General features: G+C 51.5%; 1 protein-coding gene across 12 annotated transcripts in view; it reads right to left on the bottom strand.

The window, feature by feature from the left end:
• Positions 1–27401, bottom strand: part of ST3GAL3 (ST3 beta-galactoside alpha-2,3-sialyltransferase 3) — a 267669-nt gene that overhangs the window by 85937 nt on the left and 154331 nt on the right. For all 12 annotated transcript variants that reach the window (XM_059727709.1, XM_059727708.1, XM_059727707.1 and 9 more), the window contains one exon: positions 107–201. In XM_059727709.1, coding sequence (XP_059583692.1) covers positions 107–201 — 95 coding nt within the window. The remainder of the gene's footprint in view (positions 1–106; positions 202–27401) is intronic.

Raw genomic sequence — 27401 nt, 5'->3', positions numbered from 1 at the left:
ATGAGACCACAGCACAGTGCACAAGCCTCCCGGCACTTACAAAGGAAACCAAAACTGCAGGGCAAACGTCCCAAATGCAGGACCACGTCTGCTCTCCTGGTCATACCTTGTCCTTTAATTCCGAAGGGAGGTACAAAGTCCCTGATCCGTGCCCACTTTCGGAAGGAATCATCCAGGAACATGGGTGCTGGCTTGGAGAACCTGCAAAACAGAACAAGAGGCAACTCTTAACCGAGGCACAACAACTTGCTGCTGGGGACACTGCTGAACTACCGATCCCACGCTCACATGGCAGCCTGGGGAACGCAGCAGCAGATTGACTCATGAGGTTTCCTTTCTACTTCGGAATCCACCCACAGAGAATCAACACGGCTTGCTCGTAGGAGCGGTGTTACCGCAACCTCGGAGGCACGTCGGAAATCTGGAACTCACTTCACAGATATCACTTCAGACAGACGTGCCAGCCCCTTGCAACGGCAGGCCCAGCCTCCTGCCCCACGGGTGCCAGGAAATGCCACACAACCTTCCGCGGGCTGGGGAAGAGAAATGCCCGGCTTTGCTGAGCGCTAAACCCCACGTATTAAACATCTCGTTATAAGGAGCCATAAACCCTTTCCCTGCTCTTGGCTAACCTCTCTCTACTTCACTGGTAATAACAACCCCCTTTCCTTCTGAAGGGACTTCTTTTATACATAATTAAGTTCCTCTATTTCAACCGCCTTTTCCTTGCTTTGTAGTTACTTCTGACAACTTCTCTTTAGTTTCAGAAGGTTTTTACTGCCCTCCTTAGCTCCGCAGGTTTTCACTGCCCTCTTCCTCTTTTCTAAGTGACTACTTTCATTTGCATCATGGAGTTAAACAAAAGTTGTACCTGGTATTTAGCTTAGGCTGGATCTGCTTCTTTCCCAGACTCGAGGAAGTACCTGAAAGTTTGTCTAGCATCTCTCCCACCTATAGAGCTGGTCCAAGAAAAGCTATCACCAAACAAATCTTGCAGCTGCCGCTGAATCCTAATCTTGCAGCTCCTACATGCTGAATCTACTGGGGCAGCAGGTAGAAGGACCATAGCTCAATGCTGCCCATCCAACAGTGTCCGTCGGAACGAAGTCACAGGTGGGGGCTGCTCAGCAGGACCAGGGGCATCTGCAATCAGAGCAGCTTTCCATCCCTTATCAGCGCCTGCCTGGGAACACTGCCGCCTGCCAGCACTGTCAGTCTGGTATGCCGCTGTGAGCTCAGAGACAGGAGCACGCCTCCTGAAAGCAGAGATGCTTCCGTGCATGCACAGCTGAGGGCACGTGCTCGTGTACACGGGGGTGCAACGGTGCCTGCAGGTGCATGGGCAGGAGTAGTGTGGTAGTGCCCGAGCCTGTGCGCACTCAGTGTGTGTGGGGATGAAAGCAGATGCGCCTCACTGTGGTGTATAGGCACATACACAACAACTACCAGAGACACCATACAGCCCAGGGGAGCAAACACGGTGTAGGAAGGTGTGGAAACTCAATTAGGGGAGTAAAACTGCAGTGCAGATGCATTTGTTTTCTTCTCTAATCAGGAGTATCCATTCATTGACATGAAATGGCCTGGGCGCTATTCCACACGGTGCAGTCACTCCAGAACCGCTTACAAAACAGACAGCCCGCCCATCGTAACTGCTGGAAACCATGGCATACAGTGCAACTCGGTACCATCCGCGCAAGGAAAAGGCGATGGTCACTTGGAGGTTTGATCCCTTCCAGAGGAAAGATCAGCAGCCTCAGGGGAAGACAGTGACCAGGCGGAAGGAAAAGGTCCACACACCTGGAGCAGCTCTGGAAAGGCTGGCTCCTTGAAAAGGCAGAGTTGAAAGGCACCATGACCACTTCCCAGCGGGTGCAAATCTGATCGCCTTCACGTCATGATGGTAGCAGCGCCCTCCTAATGCAAAACCAAGAACCAAGCTCCCTTTACGAAGGGGGGAGGAATAAAGTTTATTGTGCAGAGTGGCTCCAGCACAATGCAGACCTACTGGAACTAGCTTGGGGCACGCTGGCTCCAGCGCTGGTAGCAGCCCAGCTGCAGCAGCACATTGCCCATGGCAGGCTAACATTAAAAAAGGTGCCAGCTTAAGAGCTCGTGGCAGGTTGACGGCAGGCATGAGCAGTTACCCAGCTTCTCCGGTGGGTTTTGCAGCCCTGTATGAGCTCCTGGCTGCTGAGCTAGGCTGCTTCAGTACCCATGCCAGCTCGTTTGGAGTTAGTGCCTTGCACTAGTCACAGTGATGAAGATGTACCCATGTGCAACAGGGGCACTTTCAGGCACCAGTTCGGACAGGACAGGAGGAAACTCCGCACCATTTAAGGTAGCGGGCTACGGCAGATGCCAGCCAAATGCAAAAGAGTTTGCCGAAACCCGAGGGGAGGGAGGCTCGGAGGATCTAATGAACTATGAGAGCAGAGTGAGTCACACCCACCCATGCATAATGAGTCACACCCACTCCTGCAGCCTTTAATAAGATAATCAGCAATCACAAAGGCAGGGCACCACGGATTGCGTGACTGCGCTGGGAGGAAAGGAGGGCCGAGGATGCTGAAAGGGCCAACAGCAGGTGCTGGGGGAAGGGAGGGGAGGCCTGCTAACCAGCTCAGGATTGCTGAAAGTCTAGGGCAAGCACAGGCCAGAGCTTTTTCAAAGAACTTGATCCAGGATTTCCTGGAAGTACTGTAAAAACTCAACAGCCGGAAAAATTACCTCAGGCCTTGCAGGGGCGGACTGCTCAGGGCTCCCCGGGCTTTGAAATCTAAGGTTGATGAAAGAACTAGGCACAAGCGCTCTTTGGAAAGCAGGCGCCCTCCCACCGCGCTGGCTGGGAGAGTCTGCGTCGGTCTGGAACGAGGCAGGAGCCTTCGGGGTCCACGTGGCTGCAGCGCACGAGGGGCACTTCCAGCCACAGCACAAACCTTTTTGCACAATAAAGAAAGAGAGATGCTTCCCCACCCTCCAAAAGCAGCAGTCTCTGGGCAGGATGGTCACTCCTTTCTGCCGAGCCCCCGTCTTGGGTTGCGGCTGCCAGAGCAGCCTGGGGGGGGGACGCATGCACGGAGCCGTCCAGGGAAAGCCGTGGCGCAGAGCGGAGCTAGCGAGCAGGCGCTGTTCTTCCCTCGTGGGCCAGTACAGAAGCAATGCCCCGCACAGCGCTACGTCTCGGCCACTTGCTATCATTAAAGATGCTGCCCAAACCCGCTCCCGTCCCAGTGTTCACTGTGAGCAGTGATGAAAAGTATCCCAGGCCAGCCTGAGAGCTCCCACCAACGCTGCTCTTTCCCGTGGCAATCGGATAAAAGAGCGAGTCCTCCTCGACCCCCTGCAGGGACTCCTGAGCTGTCAGAGAGCCGGCAAGAAGGGCTCTTCTGGCTTCTCTTCCCACAGCCCCGGGCGCAGGGACACGTCAGCCCCGCGGGGAGAGAGGCTGAAGCGTGAAGTGCCCTGACGACTCTCACCTGGCCTCGCACGGGTCCGCAGGTGGACGGCACCCGGGCTTCCTGCTGTGGGCAGCGGCAGAGAAACAGTCCCCGGGTCTGTCGTGCCCAGCGCAAGCTGGACGGAGCGCAAACTCTGACACTCGAGCTGGGGTGAGGTGCGGGCATGGCGGATTGCATTTTTCGCATTATTTTGGGTGGGGAAACATTTACTGCTTGAATATTTCCATGACCTATTTGCTATGAGAAAAGCGCGGCTCCAGGCCTTCGTCCCAACTGGCACAATTCCCTGATGACAGGCTGCAGCGGCGCTGTCCGTCAAGCAGATTTAAGAGCTGGGTGCACACCCTGTACACACAACTGCGTCCCACACTCGTCCCTGGGGTGAAGGTCACCGCAAAAGCGGGCAGCAGCCGCTTTTCCCATCAGAAGCTCAGCTGGTTTTAATTGGCCAGGCAGGCATCCATCCGTTCCTGCTACTAAAGATCATTAGCTCCTCATTCTGCGCAGCCTACGTCTCGTGCTACTGTCCTGCAGGGTCAGAAGAAAGCAAGAAAGGGACCCGGGGACATTTGCAACGTTTAGGGAAACCAGTTGCAGGGGCCAAGCCCCGGTGGGTGTCTCGAGGAAGCCACTGATGCCAGCAAAGGACCTCTACTTCCCCACAGAAAAGGAAGAAAGGGAAAATTGCAGATTCTCCTTTTAACACAGAGCATGGTGGCCTCAGGCAGTGTACGGGCTTGTATTTAATACCACACGTAGCATCAGGGGGAAAAGGCTGGACTTAGTTTGTATTGCTGCTTTGGAAACAGCATGCAGACGCATTTGAAACCAAAGCGTGAGGGGAAAGCACCTCTTGTCCACAGGGAGAGAGATGGGAGGAAAAAAGCCAAGACAGGAAGAAGGGTTGGTCTAATAAAATGGGTTTGTCTAATAAAAGATACCAGATTCACCCAAGGAGCCTTGTCTGCCTAAGACAGGAAGAAATGTTTCTCAGCTCTGAAGTTTCTGCTCCTTACCCAGAAGCCAGTAGCAAAGTATGTGTACGGTGCAATGTGCCGGGCGCTCGCAAAGGAACCCTCTCTAAATAGGAGGCAGCCCACGCAAGCAAACGGGTGCCAGGGCTGCCTGACGCTGGCAGTGCTGTTTGGGCAATGCCACCCCCCAGATACCTCAGTTCTGCATTAGAGAGAGATGTGACCCTGGCACGTCTCTGCTTGAGAGGCTGAGCCAGTTCTCTATTCACATTTATACTACCCCCCGCACTTGACCGTGAGCGGTGGCCCCTCCTGGCTTGCTGGCTGAGAGAGGAGCTGGGAGCCATTTTGCAACACGGCGTCTTCATGCTTCTCCTCCTCCATGTTTTTATTCCAGCAAAGAAAATCAGCTTCCCCACTTAGAGGAACACACCTCAATTTGGGAGGGCTGAGTTTTTGGGGCATGTTGTGCGATGCACGTGAATAAATATGGTAGGTGCTGACCGAGGCCTATGACATCGTTCTTAATTCCCTATATTTTGGACCAAATCCTGACCTTTCGTTCTCTGCACCGCTGCTGATATCAGCAGGGTTCAGAAGGCAACGTCACAGCAAAGTCTGGCCTCTGCTCTTAAGCTGGCACCTTTTTTAAGCAGATGACACTTGGAAAAAGCTGTTCTAAATGTCTGGGACAGAAGAGCCTAGAGCGGAAGTACAGAAAGAGGAAATAATTTCCAGCCCTGGGATGCGGGCAAGTGCCCGAGGAAGTGAACGAGGAAAGAAGATGCTATTTCAGGAAGTAAAAGAATCCAGCAAACGGGCAGACCGAGACCGGCCAAGTACGGCGCACACGCCGGAGCTCCAGCACGCTGCAGGCTTCCTCCACACACGCACGCTGCTGAGAGGTCTCATGCCCCCTTCCAGGCCAGCCCGGACCCGGTGCTGCTTCCTCTGCTGGTGCAGGTCAGTAGAGTAGGGACTGGAGGGAAAAATAAAACGACAAAGTTACCCCCGCGCCGGGCAGCGAAGGACCGGGGTCATGTACACAGTCTGCAGGTCAAGTTTGCAAAGCTTCTGAAGGGTGTGAATAACCTCCCAAATCAGATTTCTAAAATAAACAGAGAGACAGCTTATTGTTCTGGCATGACAACTACCTCCCCCTGTTTTCTCAGGCTCGAATGTTTTCAGGTTTAGACAAACACCGCTTAACGACGGCAGAGCTAGAGCTTTGGGCAAGAGCAGGGCTGGCTAGGGCAGACCCGACGTGACAAGCTCCTGACGAGGCGTCCGCACAGCCCCGGAGAGGAACCACCTCCCTCGAAACCAGTGCTTAGCAGAGCACAAAGAGGCGGATTAACTGAGATCAGCCCTGGGCCAAGACCCCCACCCTCCCTCGCTCCGCCACCTTCTCCAGCAGGGCTTTACTGTGCGGGGAAGGGGAAAGCCGGTGCTCTCCTGGTTTCTGAACTCTTGTAGCTTTAATCCTGTCAAAAATAAATGAGCTTGAAGATTCCTCAAGCTCCGGGGAGCTGAAACTATCTAAGCAGCCGTGTTTACAAGGATTAACCCCATCCTGTGAGCAGCACACTCCCTCTCCTCGGGCAGGAGACCAGGCTGAGCACCCCCTTCTTCAGGGCCGTGCACCTTCCCAAGCCTCCAGCGGTGGTCCTTGGTCAGTCTAGGCGATGCCCCTGGGAGCGGGGCTGGCCGTGGCCGCTGGGGCCAGTGCAGACCACTGACGAGTCTCCTGCTCCTTGGAGGCTTTCGATGAGAGGTCCCCGGGAAAGCAAGGTTTCAGCCCCGGCTAGCAAAGTGGATGCTCTGAGGTTACCTGTGCCAACTCCATCACTCTCCACCGAGACAGCCCACCTTGCCGAGTTCTGCTGCATCACGGGCCGCACACGCACCTCGTGAACTCCCCTTGCCCAGAGATGTGACACTGGCTCCAGTGCTGCCATCCAGCGTGCTGACAGTCACACTCATGCCACGGACCGGTTCGTAGGGTCATCGGGACCTCACGAGGTCACACCTAGTCCAGCCTTCTGCTCAAGGAAGGATCGTCCCTAGCTGAACCATCCAGCAAGCGTCTATTCAACCTGCTCTTGAACACATCCAGGGATGGAGCCTGCGCCGCTTCCCTGGGCAGCCTGTTCCAAGGCTTGAGCACCCTCAGTCACGAAGTCCCTCCTCACCTCCAGCCTGCTTCTCCTGCTGCAGCTCGAGGCCGCTGGTCCTGACCCCGTGCCCTACAGCCACAGAGAAAAGCCCCTCTCCATCCTCTCTGCAAATCGCCCCTCAGGGATTTGACGCCTGTTATCGAACACCCACCTCCCGTCTTCTCTCCTCCAGATTAAACAGTCAGGTCTTTCAGCCTTTTGTCAGAAGTCATGTTTCCCAGGCCTCTGGCAGGTTTGTCGGTCTCTGTGGACTCTTTCCAATCTCCCCACAGCCCTCCTGAAGTGTGGGCCCGACACTGGACTCAGCGCTCCAGGTAAGGCCTCACCTCTGCCAAACAGAGAGAAGGGATCACTTCCCTTGATTTGCAAGCGAAATTCAGGAGATCCTCAAAACCCTACCATTAGGAAAAAACCTCCTAAGATAAATAACTAGTGGAGGACAAATAACCGAGAAGATGGAGACCGCTCCAGGTTCTCCCAGTTATGGGTTCACGCTCACATTCCTGCCAGCCAGGAAGGTCGAGGAAGGGAAGGAAGGAGAGGCTGCTCTCCACAGACCTCCATAGAGAGGCGATGAAGACAAGTGTATTGATGCGTCTCCAGGACTGCTCAGCACCAACGTCACTGTCCAGTGTTTGGTGTTTTAAAAAACAAGGCAGAAAAGCAGTTGCAGGATGGAAACCTGCCTCCTCCTGCCCAGAGATTTCTGTTACTCCCAATACACAACATAACTTCCTGGGCTGCGGCTAGTACCATAAGAATTTATTCTCGTAACAAGGAGACAATCTAACAACTCGGACCGGGGCACTCAACTGTTCGGCTCTGTGGGCCAGATAAGGGGCATGGGGCCAGTCCGCAGACTGGATCAGACCCCACGAGCCACAGTTGGGCTCCGGGGTCCCCAAGCTGCCTCCGCCTGGTCCTGCATGCCATGATGGGGCATTGGGGTGCCCCCACATGCTGGGATTGGCCCTGCTTCGCCTGCGTGCCCAACCTAGCGTGCAGGGCCACGTCCTCAGGCTGGATGACATGGTGCTGGGAGCCAGATCTGGCCTGAGCGCCCCAACTTAAGATGGGTCTTGTCATACAAGAAGTAGTTTGGATGACATGGTGCTGGGAGCCAGATCTGGCCTGAGCGCCCCGACTTAAGATGGGTCTTGTCATACAAGAAGCAGTTTCTGTGCAACCCAGAAGCAGAAGTGGAACAGTAACGTTATTCAGACATTGCTTAAATATTCATGTTTTGTCTCCCCCTTCCCCTGCAAGCACACATGCCGGCTGGGAGTATTCGTGGGGATTACCCATGAAGGGAAGTGGAGACCCAGCCTACGGCCTGGACAAAGAACAGGCTCATTGGGACAAGCTCGTCACAGGGCCGCGCTTGTCACAGCTACGGCAACTGGTTTGACTGCGAATGCTGCTGTGCAGGGACCTGGACCCGCGCATCAGAATCACTCGCCAGACTCTTTGGGCTCGACCTAAACAAACTGTTCTTCAATGGTAACCACCACGGTGGCACCTTTTCCTAGAAAAGACATAGAAAAAGCCACAGAGAGGTGATGAAGACAAGTGATGAAGAAGATAAAGGGGCTAGAAAGGAAGCAGAAAGACATGAGGTTATGCTAAGTGCGAAGAGATGGACTGAGATGACTGCAGTTTCCAAATGTGTGGAAGGCTGCCCTAGCGAAGACGGAGAAACACTGCTTTCTTACTGCAAAGGGCAAGGAGTTGAAACTACAGCAACGCAGGTTTAGGTCAAGATCTCAGGGTAAACTTCCTGACTAAGAGCAGCAGGAGCTGCCTGGGGAAGTCGCAGGATCTCCCTCCCAGAAGGGTTGCAAGGAGTGGCTGGACAGGCCGTTGCCTGGGGTGGGTCAGAAACGGCGTGCCCTGCCTCTCGGACCAGACCCTCGAGAGAGATGCTAACTAGGGGACTCTGAGCCCACGCCTCCATTGCCAGAACGCCTCTCCTTACACATCCTCCATCTCTGTGAACAGACCAGACACAGGGGAAGCTTCCAGATGCCTATGGCCCAGGTCAGAAGAATATGGCTGGGGTTCAATCTTACCTGCACCCACCCTTCATGGACTAGTGAGATCAAAGCCCCTGCTTAGCTACCAGCCTGTTCTCACCAGTTAACGACTGCCACTGGTATGTCCTGATGTGCAGGCAGGCTTAACAGAGTGCTTTGAGGGGTCACTTGCAGTGATCCCATGATAGAAATGACCCAGGATAATGGAAGCTCTTTTGGAGACGCAGCTGCAAAATGAACTCCTCCCAGACCACTACCAGCCCACCAGCTCTGTCTGCTGCACAGCCTCCAACATTTTTAAGGACAAGAAATAAAAGGAACATTATTATAAACGAGAGGTTGTTGTACTGGAGGGTTTGGCTTCAGCTTGACAAAAGCCAGGAAACTCAGCAAAGGCAGAAACTTTGTCCTGACCTGCCTCGCGGTGCCTGCAGACTGCAGCACGCAAGACCCGCAGAATTCCCCATTGTTCTCAGCCCCTCCGCGACGGAGGAAGAAGCGGGCGGGCGGGGGGTGGGGGCACAGCTCCAGACACAGCGAGAATTATGTTTGAAAACTGGTCCCCCGGCATTATTTCAGTGTCATATTGTGTATTCAATGTGCCGCTGTCAAAGTTGCAGGATTGAATTACAGGTAGTTCTTCCTGCCAGAACCAGGTGGGGTGTTCAAGGCCCCTGACAGCGAAGGGAGCCAAGCGGATGAGGTTACAGCTTCATGGTATTTGGAAACATGAGGAAGGTGAGCGAAAGCAGAAGGTGATTACTGCTCTGAATTTGCAAAGGTTCCCGTACAATGACAAGGGGCTTGGGGAAGGGCTGAAAAAGACTCCAGTCTTCATTGCCTGGCATGGGGACCAGCTCGCAGAGATGCTGGCGCGCCTCACCACGCACGGCCAGGAGTCGGCAGCTCCCTCAGTTCCCTCAGCCCGCTGGAAGTCAGCCCAATTCTGGTCCAGATCACTCTTCCTCGGAAAGAGGGAAATTGCTATTTGTAACGAAGGAAAAGAGGAAGGTGTCAGCAGGTGCACAGGGCTGCTAGAGTCTCCTCATCACACGGTCAAGGACAATTTCCTGAGCACATTCCATTGTTACCTGAGCAGTCACGAGCTGGTGCTTGTAAACACCTGTGCTTTGGCGTTTACAGAATAATCCCTCTGCATACAGAGGAAAAGAGGATGCAAAAGCCTCTCCCTTACCTCACGCTCCCTTACCTGGCTGTCGCTACCTGGTCGCAGTCCTGTCCTCCCTGTGCTCTTTATCCGATCCCTGGGATGTACATGCTGCCATCGCTGCAAGATCAGAGCGCCTTCACCGAAAACCAAATAGCAAGCGTCATGCAGCCCTGGCACTTTTGTTTTCAGGATCAGAACTCGATTTGGGACAAGGGCGGGTTTTTCTTAGGATGTTTGCTGTTATACTTGGCAGGTGCTCGGGGGTAACAGATGTGTCAGCCCTTCCAGCCTCAGTTCTCTGGTGAAAAGGCTTTTCTGGAGCAGGATGGCCTGAACCTCTGTAAGCCTCAGGTAAAACCAATGAAGAGTCTGGTTAAAATTAAAATCCAACTGGGAACAGCTCAGGGAATGTTAAAAATGTCCCACAATGCTGACAGAGGTGCACCAAACTTGGTGCATCTTTCAATACTTAGGTTTTCTCAAGGTTCCCAGTGACGCACTGCTTGACAGGAAAACAGCTTTGACTGAAAGAAAATGGCACTTTCTAGCTTATAGGGTTACAAGAAAAGTACAGGTATAGGCTAAAGGCCTAGAAGCCAGACAGCAAATAAAAAGAGCATAACGCTGATTATTTTTTAAACTCATGACCTTGGGGACCTGACTTGCTTTTTGAATGCTGGAGACTAGCAATTCTGTAATGGTCATTTTAGAGGAGTTTCAGAGAAAAAGACTCCACAATGGAAACGCAGGCAAGAGACAGGCTGCCCCCGGCACACGCACCAGGGACAGAAACCAGAGTAACACTAGTGACCGGCAAGGAGAGCTGCAGCAGCCGGCGTGTAGAGGCCAATAGCTTACCAGCCGCTCGGAGGATGAGCAGACAATTAAACCCAGAAGGACCAGGGCAAGGGGACAGAAGTAGCTCATTCAGCTCCCCAAGTTACAGCATAAGTCGGCGGTGCTGAACCTCCAGCCCACAGGGCCGTATCTTCCAGCTTTTCAGGCTCCTCACGGGTCCAGAAATTTGGCAGCAGGGGGAGTGGTAGCAGCACTGATTGCTCCCACAGCTGTGACAATTAACACTACTACAGTTTCCCCACCACCGTATTTCTGTACCCACGGGAGCTGCAGTCCAGATGGGGCAGCCTGGTGTGCTAGATCATGCTGGCACGTGGTTGCTCCATAGCCAGACCCAGAGAGCGCGGTTTGCACCAGCTTGCTCATGCTCACAGTGGACCAGCCCCACGCATGGGATCTGTCCCGTGGACCAGCCCTGCCCCGTCCACGTGGCCCACAGGGCTGGAGATGCTGAGCACCACCGGGATGAGGTGAACGCCACGGAGAGGGCAGCACAGAAATGTCACGACCCCCGCCCGCTGTGCTGGTTCTGAGCGCATTTGCTAATTATTAAATCAGCCTGTGTACAAGGGGGGTCCTCTTCCCCCGTTTCATGAAGTTTGATCTGACACAAGTGATTGCCAGCATCGAGCACAGGATTCTGCTTGCATTGCAGAAAAAGGAGATACGAAGGGACAGGGGGAAAAACTCTTCTCAGAACAACTGCAATAAAAACCAGAAGGGGAAACAGGCCCAAGATGCAGGATAAGCTGCTTCTCTTTCCACACCTCCTCTTCCATCGCATTTGCTCTTGGGTGACAGGCTCACTAGTGGACAGGCAGGAGAAGTGGGTTGGGATCAGCATCCATCTTCACAGTCATCCAGGACATGCATATGCCCCCGAAGAGAGAGCAACGTGGGTAGAAATGGCTTATGTTGGGCAATACCTTGTGCCCACAGACTTTACCTTGGCAAGCTCCTTCTTGCATGGGGCTGTTTAAGGAGCATGCATGCAGTGTAAACACTACTGCGGTCAAAGCAGTGCAATTCACTGCCAAGAGAATGAGGTTGTTCCTTTAATAAGAAAGGATGTGAGCTAAGAAGAGGCTGCCCAGGCCAGCTCCCACACATCTGAAGGAAGGTCCAGTCATTCACACCATATACCTTATATGTACCTGAGATCGGCAATAACACAAATGAAATTACTTAATCATGCTGCAAAGCCGGTATTAACCAGATCTGTCCTCGTCTGGACAGGGAATAGTTCAGATGCTGCTTTACAGGATCTTCTTGACGCTGCATTTGCAAGATCCACCAGCGTCAGCCAACTGTAGCGGGCTTAAGGTCCACGCAGAGGCCTCATTTTTTCTTCACCCCAGATGCAAGAATTCCCAGCAGTTTTAGACTCCACCATCCTTTGGCTGGGAGACATCAGGCGAGCAGACCAAAACACGCAAACCAAGTGAAAAGTGAGCCTTTTTAGAAGGGCTTTTTAAATAGCAGCCTCTTCAGGCGCCAATGCCAGCAGGTCTCTTGCAATCATTGAGAGTGATTGATATGCGAGATGAGGACCCTGCGCCCAGCTCCATGTATGTCTCCGTCTCCATGGCCTTCTAATCCCAGCCCCCAGACTCAGAGTTATCAGTAAAGCAACATGCTTTCAAATCTTCCAGATAACATCGGCGCTGTTTAATACAAGTCTCCCTCAGTTGGTCCCTCGGGACATTATATAAATGTATTTTTAAAAATAAACAAATGCTTCAACAAAGCCAGGGTAAGACACTGAGCTTGTAAAACCTCTTTATGAGAGCTGCGTCCAGAGATAAGGCGTCAAGAATGGATGCTGAAGAAACGGCCCATGTTAGGCAGAGGACACAAGACAATGGAGGAAGAGCTTTCTCTCTTTCAGAAACGTCTACGTTTAGCCACGAACGGGCCAACGCGTGCAGCGGGGAAGGCCACTGGAACCAGTCTGCGAGCAGGCGGCAGGCCCCAGACTGGGCGTAAATGGAAATTCTTTCCAATTTCCAGGTGAAATAAAAGGTGCCTGAAATCCGGCCGCAGCAGGGCAGCCGCTCTCCCGCTGTCAGAGAGCAGGTGGGGAGACAGCTCCTGGTTAATGGACGTTCCACTTCATTACTACGACAGAGAGAAAAAGAAACCCATGAACCATGCTGCCCTTTCCCATCCCATGCCCCGTGCAGGCGCCAGACAACGTGACCCACCTTTCCAGTCTCTGTGCTTCCAGGCCTCGGCACACGGTCTTTCCTCTGCCTCTTATTAGCTCGAGTCAAAATTCAACGGGCCAGTCAAGTAATGGGTAGCGTGCCTGACTGCGGTGGGACCTCTCTCCAGGGGCCTTGTTCTGGGGTCGGAGGCAGTAACCGAGGCTGGGGGGGAGTCTTCCTGTCTTCCAAAGTGCCACAGGGCAAGTTTTGGAAAGAGTGTCCTCCTCGCCTTACTGGGGGTCCCTGGCTTGCTTTCTCTGTGCACCCCCTCCAAAAAGGGGAATGTTTTTGACCAGACACTTTATGCCAACAGTTCTCCCGCAGGCCAACCAGCGACAAAGAGGATGCTGCTGACAGGGGCTTCAGGTTCATGGAAGATTGGAGAGTTGGAGAGAGTCCAGAGGAGCTCAGCACACAGGGCTGTGGGGCTGGGGAGCAGGACGGGTGAGGAGAGGCGGAGGGACCTGGGCTGACTGAGTCTGCAGAAGAGAAGACCGAGGGGGATTGAACAGCAGCCTTCACCTCCCTGCAGGGGGTTGCAAAGAGGGTGGAGCTGGACTGGTCTCGGTGGGGGCAGACGGCAGGACAAGGAGCAATGGGCTCAGGCTGCAGCAAGGGAAGTTGAGGTTGGATATTAGGAAAAACTCTCATGAGGAGGGTGGTGAAGCACTGGAATGGGTTCCCCAGACAGGTGGAGAAGTCTCCATCCTTGGAGGTGTTTCAGACCCAGGTAGACCAAGCCTTGGCTGGGATGATGTAGTTGGGGCTGGTCCTGCTTGGAGCAGGGGTTGGGCTAGACGTGACCTCCCAAGGGCCCTTCCAGCCCTCGTTGTCTGCGATTCTAAGACAGGCTACACGTGCTAAATGGTGTTAGTGTCTAAAGAAAACAGCTAAGGTGAAAGACGAGAAACTTTTCACAACTATACCTGAAAAATTAAAGGAACGATAGGGAGAAAAAGGAAAAAACCGCTGAAGACAGTGGCCTGAAGCTACAATTGTAAACACTCAGGATCCTATCAAAAGAGCTCCCACTACTCAGGGCATCGGTACCAGGGCATAAGAGGGTCCAACTAACAGAAATTGGTTAAGACAGCAGTCGCCAACCTTGCTGAGCCATTGCCAACCTCCAGAATTTCTCGCGGGCTGCAATGAACCTGCTTGTACCAGGAATCGTGTACCTGCAGCGCTATTTGGGCACGCGCGGCCCAGGGCGGGGTGTGAAACGAAACACGGGTGAGATGGGCACAGAAGAGCACGTTTCAGGTAGCTGCCAGGCTGAAGGACTGCCTCAGCCCGGTTGGGCTGTGAGACCCTGTGTGCAGCTGCTTTCTTGCAGACATTTGTAAGCGCCGGTCCCCACGTGGTTCAGCCCCTTGGTCCCGGCAGTCGCATGCTGCTGAGGAAACAGTTCCCACCCCTACAGAGCAAACAACAACTGGCAGCAGATTTGGTCCTGTCAAGTGAATGCGTTTCTGCTGAGCCCACCAGGCCGTGGCTTAGATGGCGTCAATCTGCAGCCCAGCAGGTCAGGACAGAAATGCTGCCACGCCTGCGAATTTCCTTGGAGCTGGAGGGTGGGAGGAAGGGGTGGTGGAACAGAAAGCACAGAGAGCGACCTTGTAACCCAGCTCCATCACAGCTCCGCAAAGAAGAAACTCATCCTCTGCCTCAGCCTGGAATTCAGGCTATTTAGCTTTTTCTTTTGGCATCATCTCTCTCTCTTCCTAATTCCCTCCAACCACCTCTGTTTGTCCAGCTACTTAGATGCCTCCATCACACTAGCATTCAAGCACCTTGTTAACATTCGTTTCAGCCCGAATCTGCCTCTGGGACAGTGCAAATGTTTGCATTCCACTCCGAGGAGCTGCACATGGGATTAACTTTTCCCCCCTTTTAAGCAGAGATGTTTTGGTCTAAACCATGTCCAAAGCCACAATCCAAGAAGTTTCTCTTTTATAATGGGAGACTGCACTCGTGGTTTTCCCCACTTGAAAAGGGCTTTGCTGATGTTTTAACAAAATTATCACCCTTGAGCAGAGACAAGTCCTGCAAGATTATAGGCTAAGACAGGGCTGTCTGAGCTCGAAGCGCCTGAGGACAACACCTGCGGGGCCTGCACACCACATGGACCACATCAGGCAAACCACAGGCCACGGGGCCATGCACCATGTGGACGCTCCTCTCCCCAGGGCACTGCATGCCTGTGTGGCACCCCACACCGCTACACCGTGCAGGCATGATACCCCCCATGCAGCCCCAAGCCCGGGGCCGGGGTAGGAAGTGGCAACCAGGGGAGGGAGGGGGAGCAGAGAGACTCTGGCTGCTGTTGGAGCTGGAGATATGGGGGAACGGCGACTGGGCAGGGGCCCTGAGCCCCAATTTAAAACCTCACAGCTGCCAGTTGCACTAGAAGGTTACAGGTGTGGGAAGCTGGTGGTAAATGAGCATTGGGGCCGTAAGGGAAGTGCACAAGAAACCTGTAACCATCAGGCATTGCTGGTGGCCCACTTGCTGCTTCCAAGCATTTAGGTCTTCCAACAGAGACAAGTTTGAACCTAAAGATTCGTGGGTCTGAACATAAAGATGACTACAGGTCAGAGGCAGCACAAAGCCTGCAGTGAAACCAAAACCAGCCACTCGCACACAGCACAAACTCAGTCCTTTAAAAGAAAGAAGTGAAATGCATTTATAGCCCAAACTGTAATAAAACCCCACAGTGCATTTTAAAAAGTGTCCTTGGGAATCCTTTCCAAAGCATTTCCATCTCTAAATGCCGTTTCTCCTCACTGGCACGGGATACAAAAAAAGCTAAAATACACAGCACAATCAGATAATTCAGGCCGCTCTTAAATTTTCCTGTCTCAACTGGACGGGTGAGAGGGGCTGGCTCCACTGAGTTATCCCTTGATCCTGGGGAGCAGCGAGGAAGGACAGGGAGTGCAGACTGTCACCGGTCAGGAACATGGCAAAGCCCCAGGCCGAGAGAAATCAGTTCTTTCAGCCTTTGGGTGCACTCGCATGCAAAAATGTTCAGACAGACTCCATGCAGACAACCATGGCGGGAGCAAATGCCTGAGCCATGTCCTGCGTTGCTTCACATTTCCTTCTGCTGCTCCAGGGACGTGCCTGTCCTGCCCCCCCGGGGCCTGCTCCTCTCAGTGGGTATTTCAGTTTTACCCACGCTTCAGACAGCGTTCTTGTCCGGACCCCCAGAAACAAGGGGCCTATAAAACTTCATGTGATCAGGCCAACAACTTCAGAATATCAGGGTCTACAATTAGGCATCTAAATGATTAAATAACGCAGCCTAATTTTCAGAGGTGTTGAATACATTTAATTCCCACTGAATTCAATGCAGCTCAACTTCTGAATGGCAGGAAGTCTGAAAAAGAACAGGCCACGCTCAGTCCCATGCCTCCCACGTTAAATGTTCCAGCTTCCTCCCTCTCTTTCTCTCTCTCTCTCTATATATATATTTTACAATGGTGACATTCCTCAGCTTTTTAGCTCTAATTTGTTTTGCAGTGATTCCTGGTGATGCTCTTCAAGCTGAACTTGAGACAGATCAAGTCGTCAACCCATTTCGTACCAACTCATCCAAAAGCAAGCAGCGTCAACAAAACAGAACTGCTTCTAGCTGAGGTTTTTCTTCTTAGCATGGGGTTATCTGTGAAGAATGCACCAGCTTGGTCTGGTAGCCGTCAATCCAAGGCGTACTTGAAGCAAGGAAGCAGATGTCGGGCATACAAAAGCAGACGGTCCTTGCACCAATGGTTCTTTTCTTCCTTGTCCTCCTTCCCAGGGTAGCACCAACCAGGACCATTTCAGCTCAGCTTCTCACAGTCACAGGGATCTGCCGCAATCACCCACTGTGCACCCTTGCCCCTTCCCCTCCACTGCAGAGATGGGGTCGGACTCGATGATCTGTTGAGGTCCCTTCTGACCCCAGCATCTATGAATCACCTATCATCTATGAATTTTTTTTTGAAAACTCTAACATAACCAGAGTGCTATTTTTAAGGCCTTCAAGCTAGTGCCTCTTCCACTACTGCTACGGGAAATACCAATAAGAAATGTAGGCAGACAAGGTTCTTTAGATAAATCCAATATCTTTTATTACACCAACTAAAATAGTTGGAAAAATTCTTCTTTGCAAGCTTTGAGGTACAAATGCCCTTCTTCAGGCAGAGGAAGCATCACTGAAGAAAGACCCTGAAGAAGGGAATTTTTACCCAAAAGCTTGCAAAGAAGAATTTTTCCAACTATTTTAGCTGGTCTAATAAACACTATCAGATTTACCCACAGAAACTTGTCTGCCTATGTCCGTAGACCAACATGGCTACAAGCAACACTCCTAATAAGAAATGTATACACCTGTACTTTTAATCCCAGACCGTCAGATTTGTTAAGTTTCCAAATGCCACCCAGAAAACTAACAGAAATGTGAGGAATAGTGTGTCCCCCCCTACCTGGGGGAAACAATTACGCTCTGGGTGTAATTACAATTACACCCTGGAGAAGGCATGTAAATATAGAAAGAAACACCTGCAGGTCTACACGTCCAGAAAGCTTCCTCTGTCTGGATGGTACCTCCGTTGAGGTAACTAGCTCAGCCCAGAGGGACCTTAAGAAGTGTAGAGAGGTGGTTAATACAGATCCTTGCCAACCTGTAGTGCACTGCAGCCTCGTAAATCTTTCTGAAGCTGGCCTGAAGCTGTGCCATCATTAAACACATTTGGAGAGGGCCAGTACCAGGGCTAAAGGAAGTAGTACTTCCATTTGGGTAGTCACAGAGCCAGCAAGCCCCTGGAACGGTGCTGAGCCAGAAGCAGCAGCCACGTCTTGCACGGGCAGCTCTCCCATTCATGCTGGTTGTCCAGCAGCTGCACATGAGAAGCAAAACGTGTCTTCTGCGAAAGCAAATATTTCGCATGGAGATGAGGAGCAAGTGTAATTACAGATGACAAATAGCCACAGGCCCGGGCCCTCTGGCTAGCGTGGGAACAACCCTCGGTAGGAAACCGCCTGCATAGGAATGAACAGCAGCTGTCACAGAGCTGGCATACGAACAAGTCTGAGACAGAGGGGACTGCCTCACTGGCAGCTGCAAGCCAGTCTAGTAGTGTGATTGCAGAGTCCCTGTGAGGCAACTCCACCCCAGGGAGATGACGGGCATGCACACCCCGAGGAACAGGAGCAGGAGCGCGCGTGCATCAGGTACACTCCTAACTTGGGAAGCACACACCACTGCACGCTTCGGCACAGCAATAACAACGTGAACGGGAAGTGCTGACACTGTGCACTGCCGGGAGCTAAAATCACTTAAAGGTCTGGCTGGAAGGAGGGTTTGGAAAATGCTTCCTACGAGGTGTGTGCAGCCACCCGCGTGTTGTCTCGATTGTACGACAGCGGAAGAGGCATTCCTTCGAAACGTAAGAACTGGCGCGGGGATCAAACCAGCCAAAACAACTGCCACCCACTCCAAAGCAAGAGACAAGAAACTCCAAAACCTGCTGAACAAACTGGCCAGATATGACGTTTCTCCCCACTCCCCCTGGTTCATAGCTGCATAAAGCCCTGAGGCAGGATGCTTTCCGGCCCCACTTCTTCCTGTCCAGCATAACTGTCACGGATACTCACATAACTGGGATATTTCTACTCAGATCCTGTCCTCAGCGACTGACAGAGGCACTAAAATCCACAGGTTAACTGATCTGAAATAATTCCCTTAAAAACAGACTTTTAAAAGGGACACCTTTCAGGGTATTTGAAGACCTCCTTGTTATTTTAATGTGAGGATTAAAAAGGGCCACTTACTTTTTCTGTGCTATTCATTGTTTTACACACCACTATTATGTCTCCTTTCTAAACTAAATGGTTCAAACCTTCCTCCACAGGGAACCTGTCTTCCCGGCCTCTGGTCGCTTCGGTCACCCGTCTCCAAATCCCCTCCTGCTTCCGCTACACCTTTCCTGAACCAGAACGACCAAACTGAACACGATATTCCAGCTGAGCACAGACCGTTACTTTCTCTCGGTGGCATGATATTTTAAGAATCTTTTTTACCCCATTCTTTAGACATCCTAATATTTTGCTTGCCTTTTTGACCAGAACATTTTGAACAGAGATTGTCCTCAAGAAGGCCAGAGGTGCCCTGGCCCTTTCCCCTCCCATAAGGGTAAATTTGGACCCAGAAAAGTAGGTGAGAATCTGTCTTCCCAATGTAGTTCCTTGCGTTTCCCGCGTGCCGGAGTGCCACCCCACTTGCTTTCATGAGGATTCTCTGCAGTGAGAACCTGCTCTAGCCTCAACTAACCTCAGTCTTACCTAGTAATTTGGTATTATATGCATGCTTAGCCGTGCAGGCCATCAATAGGTTTATTTAGCACCAGCTCCAGTGCGGGGGTATCCAACACCCCTGGTTCGTTTTGCCACCTTGAAGACGCATTCGTGCCTTCTTTGTGTTCCACAAGCTTTACAGGGCAGTACTTAACACGTCATCCTACAACTAGTCCACTTCCCAATAAACCCCTCACGAGAGACTGACAAAAGTTTTTGAAAGACCAAATAAGTTTTATCAAATGTCTCTTCTTTAGCTACCATTACTCACGTGCTTTACAGCACCCTCCACAAGCCCAGGTCACCAACTGAGACCCAGGACAAAAATGACAAAGGGGCTGGGAGGCAAGCCAGCATGTGACAGCAGTCTTCAAGTACTTGAAAGACTGGCACAAAAGCGAAGAACAACTGTTCTCCCTTGCTGCCGAGAACAGAATACGTAGCAATGGCTAGAAATTACAGCAAAGTAGATTGAGAGTAGATACCATGAAGGACTTCCTTCCTGATAGAGCAGCAAGGCAGTGGAGCAGACTGCTGAGAGGAGAGGTGGAATTTCCTTACTGAAGATTTTCAAGAAGAGGTTAAATAAGCACCAGACAGGGATGGTTTCGGAGCAATACATCCTGCACTCACGCAGGGGGTTGGACCAGATGACCCTCGAGGTCCCTTCCAAGCCTACAATACACATGGAACTAAGAGTGATACAGGCACAAAAAGAAGCCCCCCATGCCAAAGAGCTTCAAATCTGATGACAAGATATGGAAAAAAGATCTAACAGGCATGCACAGGAGGTAGTTTTTACCCCACTCTTAGAAGAGTCTCCTTGCTTAATATCACTTGAGCATCAAGCCTACCCAACTTATAGATTCATAGATTCATAGATGTTAGGGTCGGAAGGGACCTCAATAGATCATCAAGTCCGACCCCCTGCACAGTCAGGAAAGAGTGCTGGGTCTAAATGACCCCAGCTAGATACTCGTCTAACCTCCTCTTGAAGACCCCCAGGGTAGGGGAGAGCACCACCTCCCTTGGGAGCCCGTTCCAGACCTTGGCCACTCGAACTGTGAAGAAGTTCTTCCTAATGTCCAGTCTAAATCTGCTCTCTGCTAGCTTGTGGCCATTGTTTTTTGTAACCCCCGGGGGCGCCTTGGTGAATAAATCCTCACCAATTCCCCTCTGCGCCCCCGTGATGAACTTATAGGCAGCCACAAGGTCGCCTCTCAACCTTCTCTTGCGGAGGCTGAAAAGGTCCAGTTTCACTAGTCTCTCCTCGTAGGGCTTGGTCTGCAGGCCCTTGACCATACGAGTTGCCCTTCGCTGTACCCTCTCCAGGTTATCCGCATCCTTCTTGAAGTGCGGCGCCCAGAATTGCACGCAGTACTCCAACTGCGGTCTGACCAGCGCCCGATAGAGGGGAAGTATCACCTCCCTGGACCTATTTGTCATGCATCTGCTGATGCACGATAAAGTGCCATTGGCTTTTCTGATGGCTTCGTCACACTGCCGGCTCATGTTCAACTTGGAGTCCACTAGGACTTGCAAAGGTACAAAGCAAGAGACCAAACAAATGAACAAAACTCTGGCTTGCATCTATCGATGCATCTCGAGCAAGACCCAGGATGTCATCCTCCCACTGTACTTGGCCTTGGTGAGGTCGCAGTTGGAGAACTGCATCCAATTCTGGGCTCCACTATTTAGGAAGGACGTGGAGAAGCTTGAGAGAGTCCAGAGGAGAGCCACGTGCGTGATCAGAGGGCGGGAAAACAGGTCTTATGAAGAGGGGCTGCGAGCCAGGGGACTCTTCACCCTGGAGAAGTGCAGGCTCAGGGAGGACCTGGTGGCTGCCCATAAGTGTGTAAGGGGTGTGCATCAGGATCTGGGGGAATGACTGGTCACCAGAGTGCCCCAAGGGATGACAAGGTCCAACGGTCACAAACTCCTGCAGGACCATTTTAGGCTGGACATAAGGAAAAACTTCTTTACTGTCCGAGCCCCCAAGGCCTGGAACAGACTTCCCCCAGAAGTGGTGCAAGCACCTACTCTGGACTCCTTTACGAAGCGTTTGGACGTTTATCTTGCTGGGATCCTTTGACCCCTGCTGGCTTCCTGCCCCTGGGGCGGGGGCTGGGCCCGGTGATCCTACGAGGTCCCCTCCAGCCCGGTTGGCTGTGAAATCTATGACATGTAAACAGAAGGCAGGCTGTCATGGAGGCCCAGGGCAGCTGGAACGTGGGGTCTCATTCCTCTGAAGCAGAAGCAGACAGAGTCTGTGTCCAAGGAGCGAGTCGTAGAGGCCAGAGACTACAACTAGAGACTGCCCAGACCCGGGGTCGCTTAGAAGCTATTGATCTAGTGTGCATCCAAACTGACCTGCCTGGTGAGCATGTGCAAGGTACAGCCCAGCTTGCTTTGCTTCATGCCCAAAGCAATCTGCTAACTGCGAGAGAAGCGGTGTTGGAAACACACACACACAACACGTTCAAATGCTTTAATCCAAGGAAATGCAAAGCCACATACATTTTCCAGCCAACTGAATCCCCAACTGCTTGCTGCCTCTCTTTAAGACCCTTCTTCCCAGACCATATTTCCATACAGCCCCTTGCCCCTATAAAGCATGGTCCTACACGATACAAACTAATGCCCAGTCTGCCCAGCCCACTGCTCATGGGCCAGAAACCCATCTGTCATCCCTGCAGCAAATTCCACATGCCTGTCTTCAAAGCCCCTACCCTTTTATCTCCCTTCCAGCTACTCCCATGGAGGTTCCTGCGCAGCTACTTCGTCTGAAGAAGCCCTCTTGTCTGGTCATCTTTGCCCAGCCGCCGGGCACGGGAGAAGGAAACATGGTGAGAGTTAAGCCTGTTTGCTTGTGAAGACTGGCCCCTATACCTGTCACATGCCTTTTCTTCAGTTCTGCTTAGCTTTTACAAATTCCCTGGACTTGAACAGATGCCAGCTTCAAGCCTGAAGGTGACTTATTTCAGAAAGCTGGATTGAAGTCTGTCCAGTCACTCCCAAGTGACATTAGCAGCAGGAAATACTCCAAACAGGATTCAGGGCTCTTGCAACGGGCAGTGACAGCTCCGTGCTTTCAAACTTGGTGCTTAAAGTGAGGTGGCCTAAATCCACGTTGTAAGCACCTAAATAAAACCCGGCTCGGCTTTCAGCAGTAGTGACCGTGTGCAGGGGTGGGTCCGGGGGGTGCAGAGCTGCAGCTGCGTCCTTTGATTCTTGGTCCACCCAGAGATTCAAGCAGCTGCCTGGCATTTCGAGACAGGCAGCAGTGAGAAAATCACTTGATTGGTAATCATGGCTCGTTGTCATCTAGCCCAGTCCTTCCAAACTCTTCATTCCGCAGGTGTTAACGACCCTCTCTCTTTCCTGGGCACGCAGCTCCTGCTTCACAGACCTGCCGACTGTCGCTAAAACCATTCACTCAGGTGTGGAAGTAACCATCAGTGAAGCTCAAGAAGGCTGGATTTTATCAATCTGAAAGAGTTGTACATTTACTTCTAGTGACCAAAGCCTTAAAGAAACAACATCTTTTGATTATTTTTGCCTGATTTGTTGTGTTTTTTACATGTGATACAGCAAGTTAATGCATGTTCCAAAAACATTTATACTTATTTTTTGCTTTGATTTTAAACTAAATAATATAGCCCTAGCACCCTAGCCTATTGGCAAAGCTTTTCGTCTGTTTTTATCTGAAAAAAACACGTGTGCTGTGTTATACGTGATGATGCACCACATCATCTGCACCCCCGTTTTCAAACTCCAGGATCCACCCGTGAGTATGTGCAGCTTCACATACTTGAAAGATGCATACCTGAAAACTGGGCCACCTTTTATTGAGAAGCATAACATATAGGCTTTGGACTATTTAATTTTAGGTACCCAAGCTTGAAAATTTTGGCTTGAAGCTTCAGACACTGAACTTAATTTGTTTCATAGTGTTTGTGGTGCAATACAGCATTCACCAAAGAGCTCTGAAGGGGTTTAATACAGGCTTTAAGGAAAGTATTTTCATGTATGCATGGCTAGAGTCTGCATGTTCTCTCAGCTAACGAAGACTTTTTCTATTCAATTTTTCCTGCCACCTTTAAAACTAGAGCAGCTTGGCACTGCAGACACGTGCGGTACAGGATGCCGATAGAGGCAGTCACGGGGAATGGTCTGTGCACCGCACCGGATGTCCTGCATCTGTGACTAAATCCCCACAGCATTTACAGGAGGCGCTTCTCCTTAAGAGCTAAGGATGAAGAGCTCTGCCCTTTTTCCTTGATGAACGGCCCCGGTTATCCAGGAAGTAGGGCTCTGATCTTTGCAAGAGAATGACCGTCCTTGTCCATCCTCCTACAGAAGAAGCTGCAGTCCCAGTTGCATTTTTCAGAGCAGTAATCCTTTTTACCTCTGCACCAGGGTGAACCAGTGAGATGGGACCAAAAATGCACCCAGGCAGGGCACAAAGCACTAACCAGTGCTACCAAGGTCAGTGCTTTCAACGTGTCCCATAATTAGACTTCCCCCTAAAGACGGCCATTTCATTCCAAACCAGAGGAGTCAAACCAGTTCATAAAGCACTTAAACAGTGCATACTTCAGCATGAGTCAGAAGTAAACTACTTTCCTTTCATGAATGTATAAAATGTAATTTGCACTTTCCATTAAGATCTTTGCTCTTCAAGCTCGGAGCATTTGTTAACAGGAATGTGGAACTACAATGGCACCTGCTGTGGCAATCTTCTCACCAGGCTGCTACATGACATTTTGGGTGGCCTTCCACTGAATCCTCTCCACCTCGTGGTCTGTCGGTGTTCCTTCACAGGAACATGTCTTTTGCTCTGCTGCTCTGCACAGCATTGCATTTCAGGAGTATTTGTGACGGGGTCAGGCCGGTTTCACTGCCCTCTCACCACTGACTACGGTTTGATGCAGCCATTCTCCGTCTTGAGCCCAGTCAACTTCTCAGGCTCAACTCCCCCGGCTGAAAGGCCACTTGTATGAAACCTGGTTCTCTCTCCTACTCCCACCAGACAGGTTGGGATCTTTCCAGCTCAACTCCCCCTATTTTTTCTCTACCTTTCTTTCCTGCACTGTGCACCCAGATCAAGGAATAAGTCTAGGTCTTTCTGTAGGAAAATATCACACAGTGTTTCACTGGCACCATTGCAGGCTAAGGACCGTTTAGAAGTCTCCCAAAACACGCAAGAAATGGACCCAGCGCTGCCCAGAACGACGGGCTCTCAAGGTGCTCAGCCAAACGAGGTAGCAAGCAAGTGAGGAGCGCGGCTCTGTAGAGCCTTCAAAGGGAGGTCGATGAGCTTGAATTTAATGCACTGGAAAAGTAAGAATCAGCAGGAGGCCAAAAGGGGGGGCGGCACCAAGAGGATGGCAAACAAGGAAAGTGAATTTGGCAATAGTTTTACACGTAGACTGAAGATAGTAATGGGAGAGTGTGAGAGCGCACAGAGAAGGAAGCAGGTTAATATGATCCTATCAGCAGAGGGAGGCCTCCGAGAGCCCAGCTCTTTGGGCAGGAAGCGTTCAAAGCTGTTTGTTAAACAAGAGAGTCCTACGGGTTATGTCTCCATGTGGTATATACCATGGGTCACGCTTGACAGCTTGGCACCATTACTCAGCAGCACGAATCTAGGCCTCACAGGGCCCTGCTGATTTGTGAGAGCCAGTCCAGAAGATGAAGGGTTTAGGTTTTCCTTCCCTGTTAAAGTCTCTGTTATTTACTGCCTGTTAGGTTGCATTGTGAAGTTCCAGCCAAGACCCCTTTCTGGTGTTTCCAAAGCACATTCCAGTGCTGTACAACATGGCACCACATCAGACTGTTAAAATAAGATCTTTATCAGCCAGATGCTGAACAGTTCTTACACATTAAGAAACAATAAAGTAATGTCGCATCAGTAAACTGAGGACCTGTTATTGTAGCCTCGCTTGCTAATAGTACAAATGAGGGTACACATACGGCTGCCTGCAATAGCAGGAGACGGGATTCAGTGACCCAGGAGATCCCTTCCAGCGCTACGTTCCCATGCAGCATGACAAGAGTGGATCAAGGTGATGGATCCCCAGCACACCAAACAAGCTGGAGAGTGGCCCTCCTCCAACCCAGGCCTGCAGCGCTGTGATCCAAAGGAATGGCCCGGCCTGGCGATGGATGGCCCGGCATGCCACACGGCACGAAGAGATCCCGTAGTGAAGGGAACGGTGCGATGGCCTGTAGGGCCGTAGGAAAGTACAGATGGAAGGGACCTTGTGAGGTTCACCTACTCCAGCCCCCTGCTCAAGGCAGGATTGGCCCTCACCAAACCATCCCAGACAAGTGTCTGTCCAACCTGCTCTTGACCATTTCTGGGATGGAGAGTCCACAGCCTCTCTAGACTGCCTGTTCCAATGCCTGACCACCCTCAGAGCCAACATCCCCCCTCATCTTCAACCCCAATTTCCTCTGCTGCAGCTTGAGGCTATTTCTCCCAATCCTATCCCCTAAGGCCAAGGAGAAAAACTCATCTCCATCCTTTCTGTAATCGCCCTTCAGGTGTTTGAAGAGTGCTATCAAATCCCCCCTGCCCCTCCCGGTTTTCTCTTCTCCAGACTAAATCGCCCAAGCTTTCTCAGCCTTTTCTCACAAGTCATCTTTGCTGCTTTCTGCTGGACTCTTTCCAAACGGTCCATGTTCTTCTTGAAGGGGGGACACAAAACTAGACACAGTGTGCCAAATGAGGCCTGGCACTTCACAGCAGATTCCTTGAGGACCTGCTCCATGATCTTTCCAGGTGTCAAGGTCTGGCTGACTGGTCTGTAATTCCCCAGATCCTCCTCCTTCCCTCTCGTAAAGATGGGTGCTATCTTTGCCCTTTTCCAATCATGCAGGACCTTATCCAACCTTCACAAGTTCTCGTAGAGGATAGCCAAAGACTTTGAAATTACCTCAACCAATTCCTTCAGTACCCTCGGGCGCATCCCATCCAGCCTGGCCAACTTGAAAGCACCCAGCTTCTCCATGTAATCCCGAACCTGTTCTGTCATACTCTAGGCGGTTTGTCTCCCCTGTCTTTGCCGCCAACTGCACTTGTCATACGATCCTACCCTGGAACCTAGACGGACAACCCTAAACCATTACAGCCCATACTAGAAGACCCAATTCTTAGAGATCTTTCCAGACCCATCTAGCCTTTAAACAAGCACTAAACCTTACCAACCTCACCGCCAGAAGCAAACTGCCAATGGGCCAAAGCAGGCCGGGAGCAGAGAAGGACGAACACGCCAGCAGAGTGAATGCTGGGAGAGCAGTAACCACTGTTGGGGCAACAACGTTTTTGGCAGGGTGTTTTATTTAAGAACGGAAAGGGGGGAATGGAAGGATGTAGCATGGAGATCGTGATACAACAACATAAGGAAAAAGCCAATGAAATCCTGAAGGAAAGCCCCAAGCCAGTAGTGCACGTGCAGCAATAAAAGCAAAAGAAAGGCCTAGAAGTGCCGAGCGAAATGGGTCAATCAAGGCAGTCCTCTGGCAACCTGAAGGCAGCTCAGAATGAGAGTCCTCTTTGGTACAGAGCGAGGGTGGGGGGTCCTGCCTTCCTCCGCAGCAGGGGCCTGGCCTCGACCTGGGATTTCTTGAGTGTATTTTGACAACAGTCCATAGAAGCAAGACGTTGGCTACCCTCGTTCTCCTGCTTTACCTGTGGTAGGTTCGGGTGTTAGGTCTGTGTTGCGTCAGGTCTGAGGGCAGTCTTATGGAGAGTTTAGATTGTGGTTGTGTAGGATGGTGTGGACAGGGATGATCCTGCCTCAGGCAGGAGACTGGACTAGATGACCCGACTTCTCCGTGAGTCTGTGACTAGAGCAAGGAGAATTCCCCGGTCCAGCCACCTTCTGGATTTGTTTGAACCACTTGTGTCTATTTTAGCTGCTGTTGCTCTCCAAACTTTCCTAAACCCAGGGTGACCTTTTTAAAAAAATAAAAACCTGAAAAATCTGCCAGCACATACAAACATATCCTAAAACATGCTGTCCGGAACAAACAGTCCTCGGGAAAGGGCACTACATCGTCTCTATAATAAACCAAGAGCAATCGGGCTGCTGGGAAATGAACCGGCTGATCTCACTTCAGTGGAGGACCAGGGTCTAGGACAAGGCTTGCAGTCCCCAGGGGACAGCAAGATCC

This window comes from Alligator mississippiensis, chromosome 5 (assembly GCF_030867095.1).
Source record: "Alligator mississippiensis isolate rAllMis1 chromosome 5, rAllMis1, whole genome shotgun sequence".
Lineage (NCBI taxonomy): Eukaryota > Metazoa > Chordata > Crocodylia > Alligatoridae > Alligator > Alligator mississippiensis.
Note: the sequence above shows the minus strand (reverse complement) of the source record. Positions and strands in the feature narration are given on the sequence as shown.